The 5,984-nt window shown below is 38.9% G+C and overlaps 1 protein-coding gene across 4 annotated transcripts in view; it reads left to right on the top strand.

The window, feature by feature from the left end:
• Positions 1-5,984, top strand: part of LOC111868469 (ubiquitin-like modifier-activating enzyme ATG7) — a 38,800-nt gene that overhangs the window by 6,506 nt on the left and 26,310 nt on the right. For all 4 annotated transcript variants that reach the window (XR_002843516.2, XR_002843517.2, XM_023859126.2 and 1 more), the window contains exons 5-6: positions 1,133-1,456; positions 4,220-4,364. Coding sequence is in view for 2 of the 4 variants with exons in the window: in XM_023859126.2 (XP_023714894.1) it covers positions 1,133-1,456; positions 4,220-4,364 (469 nt within the window). In the remaining 2 variants the exon portion in view is untranslated. The remainder of the gene's footprint in view (positions 1-1,132; positions 1,457-4,219; positions 4,365-5,984) is intronic.

Raw genomic sequence — 5,984 nt, 5'->3', positions numbered from 1 at the left:
TCTCTTGCATACATGATATATCTGTTTTTGGAAAGAGACTATCCAGGAAAAGTGATAATGTGGTAGTTTTTCCATTTGCTTTCCACATCACAGTACAACAGCCGTTCAAACCACTCTGGTCACGCCTGTTGCTATATGAACTTTAACCATCTCGAGCATCATTTGCTCTGTGCTTCAAGTTGCTGCTGATGATGCTGCATGCGGCATCAGTTTTTGGTTTTTGGTGTCTCTCTTCGTCTGATGTCTACCCTTTGACCTGTCCAGCAAGGGAAGCCCTGCCAGTATCTATGCTAGTGCTGGTATAGCTCTCAGGGTCCTTGGCATACTCAAACCCCCTCACCACAATAAGGTGGAGGCACCAACGAGGGGGTCAGTATGAAAAAATAGGGATGGGGAGATAATGAAGGTAATAGATCCTGCAAAAAAATTAAAATCTATGGCCATGAACGTAAAGGATAATTTTAACATTTCCGTATACAAGAAATGAATTAGCTGTTTGGTGAACAAAAGCCTTAAAGTCAGAACACTCTTTTTGACATTCTGGATTTCATTGACAAACACAAAATTTGTAACAGAAATATGCATACACAGTAGCACTACAATATCTAGATAGCCCAATACAAGGCAGAGGTTGTAATAAGGCTATAAAGATTCATATTAGGTGATTACTGGTATAAAAACAAACAAAACAAACACTGCGGCTTTAGTCCGCAAGCGAACTATACCAACCGATACTGATATATGGATACAAAAGAAAATATTCATATATAACTGAAGTTCAGTGAAAACTTTTATTATGTTTTATTTACAGACAAGCAATAACATGTGAAGACCCATCTGTATACTCATCAATACACATGACAACAGAGGATAATATCAAACAGTTAATTATATGATCAGGATCTAGTTTAAGGAATTATGATTTTATTGTAGTTTTCTCTGTAGTATATTCTTCTGAAACATGTAGAATGAATGTGTTACGATGAATAAATTAAAATGTACAATTGTATCAGGTAATTTTTATTGAAATGATTTCTGTCTAGTTGTTAGCTGGATTGTTTCCCCAGTTTTTCTTTGCCACTTGGTGATGGCCTTAGTGCACTGTTGTTATAAGTCATTCTTCATTTTACAGTTCAGAATTAGTGGGTTTGAGGCTCAGAGTCCTGTGCCTCCGCCTTCGATTACTGCCCTGTTCAACATGGAGTACGAAAGACAGCCTTGTCTTAGAAGTTACATTACCTCCTATTTCAACCACAGAACCTTCCTCTCCAGAAACCACATTTTCTCCACATTCTGAATCTGAAGCTTTAAATTCACCCACTGAAATGCCAAGTCTTGTGAACAACACCTCCCATTCTCCTGGAAGCAAGGTCAGGTGGGTTGGATGGGAACGCAATGAAAGAGGGAAGTTTGGTCCAAGAGTGATGAATCTTAGTTCATCAATGGATCCTGTCAGGTGAGTATTTCCTTTGTAATATATATGTAGATTAATAGAAATGAAGTTCATGGTTACTAAAGTGACTGAACTAGAGTTATTTTTCTAATGTTGTACTGTCCATACACCAGGCACAGGAGAAACGTATTGTCTTATTTCTCAAAAATAATGTGTGGTACCAGGGAAGTGTACCTAAGTGAATTTATTGTTGCTGAAAATCTAATGAAATGGTGAATAGTGTGGCATATAGACCTGTTGCTAGGTAAAGACCTTGAAACAAACGAGTACAGCCATTGCTATGCACTAGACAAATAAACAAACCACCATTTCAGAGCAATGGCTTGGTAAACACATTCCTGCAGAAATGAGACACCAAAATAAAGTTGCAATGGAAATTGTGGTATTTTCTATGTGGTCCATGCCGAGGACTTAAAAAGAAGACAACTGGGGCAATCCAGTTTAGTTGTCAGTTGAATATCAGCCTGTGAAGAGAGGATTAGGAGGTTGGTGTGAAATGGCCGCCAGCCTTTGGCCCAGTTATTTGAGGGTTGTCAGTTGAGTCAAGCTCTGCAATGAAGGCTGAGAAGAGATGGTGCTGTAGTTGAGTTGACAATTGACGCATCCAGTTGTAGGATATTCACCAGAGAGTAATGATGCGAGTGTAGGAAGCTGAAGAATCTCTACTGTTAAAGCCATCTCTAGTGAATGGCTGTTGAAGACACAACAGGGAGGATTAGCAGGTGCAGTGGTGGTTTGTAAAGTGTGAAGATTAGTTCTGTAATTACTTGTAGTTCCAAGTGGTGTCTACAAGTGTGTTAATAAATCTAATATCCAGTCCATATCCGCCTATAGTCACACCTCTAAATCATGACAGTATGTGAGGTGAACCTTATTGCAGTTACAAGTGGAGACATCCCAGTTTTATCAATATAATCTAAATGTGTACAGAAATGGCATGTCCCTGTTATGAAATGCAGTACAGTTGAGTGGGTAGCATTCTTTCTTCATATTTTGAAGGTTCCTAGTTCAAATGTCAGCTTGGCAATCAGTCATTCTGACAGGTATTTTGTGGTTTTCCTTAATTCCTGCAGGCGATCACCAGAATAATAGTGATATTGTATTTTAGCGTCATATTGTGTTTGAAATATTTATTATAGGTTCCATCACTACAGCTTCTGTATAAATTGAATATATTTATACTGTTTTTAGTTTACAACATGTTTAAGCCAATTTATGGCCATCATCAGGTAAATCATTTCACAGTCTACTTTGCTACTATTTTTTTTCCCTAACATTGGCCAGTGTTTACATTATATATGACCTTCCCCTGAAATGTAAACATTGGCCAAAGTAGAGGAACAGATGGAAAAAGTAGATTGTGAATGTGAAATGATTTACCTGGTGATGACCATAAATTGGCAGAAGCATGGTGTGAAGTAAAAAAACAGTATTGTAACGTGGATGGCGCAATGCTTGGTAAACACCCCCCCCCTCCAGCAGTGACGTAACAGCATCGGAGCAACTGCCGCTGCTACGGTAAAAGGCCAGTCAACACTCTGTCCCCCTCCCCCATGGTGACGTAACAGGGGGCACCATAGTTACTACACAGCAATAAATAACCTTGGCAGCATTGCCCAGCAATGCCTGTAAACATGGCGATTATGCAACAAGGAAGTGATGTGTGTTTTCTGCTGTCTGACTGACGGTTTATAAGAGAACCGGAATGCCTAAGAAGTTTAGTTGAAATATAGCAGCAGTCACGGAAAGAAGACCCAAACGCTTGGTTAGAAGATCTTATGTGATAGTGTGCGATAACTGCGAAGTCAGCCAGTGAAGACTTTGTGTATGCTGTAGTACAGTTATATTGGGAGTGTGTAATATGGTGACACTTGTATAGCTCCTGTGTTGTACTATAAATACATGAAGACTACTGAAGAGCCCATTGTGTGGGGTTTGTAAATTGTCTGAACCCACAACAGTGTTATAAGTATTTGTAGTTACAACTTGTAGGTTGTTAAATAAACCAATTAACAATCTGAGCTGCGTCTTCAGGAGCAAAATACGTTACAGTATAATGTATTCAATTTACACAGGATTTGTTTTGATGGAACATATAAAAAGCCAAAATAGTACTTCATTTGGACCATGTCTGTTTCCTCCAACATCGTTCCTAATTCAGCATTTCCAAATCATTCTGTTCAGAGCTATATAGTCTGAATTCTGTCACCGTCTCTCAGTAAATCATAAATATAAATTAAAAATGAAATGCATTGTATTCCTGATAGAACATTATGGGTTACAGCAAAAAGTTCACTGTAGTAAACAAAATTGTCAGCAGTCAGTTTCTTAATGTTACATATATGGGAAAATCTTACACAAAATATCTTTGTCATAATGAGTTCTCTGACCAGCCACAACCTCTGTTCCAATATGTCTTGTACACATAGTACAATTAATTTTCTTCCAAAGCCATTTTTAGCTGGTGGACTGTGAAGATGCTGTTTCCCAACCACTTTTATCTCTTTCTTGTATATCTAAGAGACGAAAGTGTGCATTCCATACTCTGAATAGTTTATCACTCAAAGTTTTATCCGGTGAGAGTTACTCATCACATGACATCCAAATGACAGTCATTTCTTTGTAACTGCTGTTGAAGGTAAGGTGCAGTAGTCTCTCTGCTTTGCTAATTAAGCGCTACACTATAATGGTGTGTCGTTGAGTGGATGTATAAATCCACTTTTACTTGACCTATGCACTATTTTGACTAACCTCTCTTTTTTTCAGGTTAGCAGAGACATCTGTAGATTTGAATCTGAAGCTGATGAAATGGCGCTTGATGCCAGAGCTGGACCTTGATTTGATAAAGAACACTCGATGCTTGCTTCTTGGCTCTGGAACTCTTGGGTGCTCTGTTGCTCGAACACTATTGGTTTGTTGAAAATAATCAGGTGGTGAAATCAAGTCAGTAGGCTAAAATATATAGGTTTAGCAAAGTGGTATCATGTTTTAAGAATTAATGCCACAACATATTTGTGGATTTTCATCTTTCTACTTTGATACATCTAGTGAAACTGCATGTTGAATAATGTGTTGCCCCTCATTTATAAGATCTACAGAACCAAGTAATTTTAGGACGTGCTTGGATTTACCATTCGTCTTATGTGTATGCATCTTGTGTGAATGCATGGGCCTGCTTGTCCTCTTGTGTGTATGTATGTGTGTGTAACCAAAGGTGTGGGGTGATGTTGGTAAACTTATGTCATCAGTTTTGACACTTCTGTGGGATGTTAATCCTAGCTGAGAGAACCATGTAACTATAACGATAAATGTTCACTGCACTTAGAGCAGGGAGTGTGCCCCAGTGTCAGTGGAGACTCCTTTCCTAGCAGCTAGCCCGGTCCGGTGGTGAAGGTGCTAAGTTAATGCCCCTAAAAGGGCTGTTTGTTTAGCTGTGTCTTCGTTTGTAGCAGCTTGGTTTTCTTCCTTTGCTGACGCTCGGTGATCGCGAGTTGAAGGGATAGCGGCAAGCGGCGGTTGTCACAACAGTTGTGATGAAGAGTTCTGTCTTCTGGGATATAACATTATGTAGCCTGTTGAAAGTCAGCTGATGTTCATTTGTGTAAATCAGCTCTTAGTTGTCACTTCATCAGCTAGCAAACATTTGTCAAATGTGAATATTGAAGATATTTTGTGTGAATGTTTCTTCTTATTTCAAAGACACCAAGTTTGGTTCTCATGGCAAAAAATAACAGTTACTATTAGTTTTTGAGCCAGTGTTAATTTTCATATCTGAATTTAAGCTCCAAGTGGAAACTCCTCCTTTATTATGTTAAGGAGTGGGATTTAAATTTTTCCACACAGAAGGGCTAATACTGATTGTTTCTCCATTCAGTAAGCCTATATAGTTTTGACTTCTTGCCAGTTTATCATAATGCAGTAGCGAATAGTTGCGTATACATTTAATGTTTGATTGTCATAAGGGAAGAGTTCACCATAATTTTAATCATTTCATTTATAATTCCTTCTGCCAAATGCATCTGTTAAGTTTACACCATAAACTTTAGAGTCATGCCGTTAAATATACAGGATGTTTCAAAAAGAGCGTTACAACTTTGAAAGCTTATATGAATTTATACAGAAGACATACACAACGTTTTGAACTGTCATAATGTAGCAAAACACACCTAGTTTCATGCACCTGATACTGTAGTACCCAGTACTGCCACTGCAAGCGCTCCAGAAGTTGAAATCAAGATGGCTTGTTTGACAGGTGCAGAGCATCCTCATGGTGTGTTTTGGTTCAAAGAAACAAAGTCTGCTACACAAATTCAAAGGAAATTTTGCACTCAGTATTGCAAGGAACCTCCCAGTAGGCCTACAGTTTACTCCTGGCACACAAGCGGCCTCCGTAGTCTAGAGGTAACATTCCCACCTCATGACTCGTAGTACGCAGGTTCAAAAACCTGGCGGAGGTCGTGGAATTTTTAAGGGCGGAAAAATTCAGGGAACAAGTCCTCTGGGAGAGACTTTAAGCTGTGGGTCCCGTGTC

Source organism: Cryptotermes secundus, unplaced genomic scaffold, assembly GCF_002891405.2.
Source record: "Cryptotermes secundus unplaced genomic scaffold, Csec_1.0 scaffold169, whole genome shotgun sequence".
In the NCBI taxonomy this organism is placed as follows: Eukaryota; Metazoa; Arthropoda; class Insecta; order Blattodea; family Kalotermitidae; genus Cryptotermes; species Cryptotermes secundus.
The sequence above is the reverse complement of the archived record's forward strand: the minus strand, read 5'-3'. Positions and strand labels throughout refer to the sequence as shown.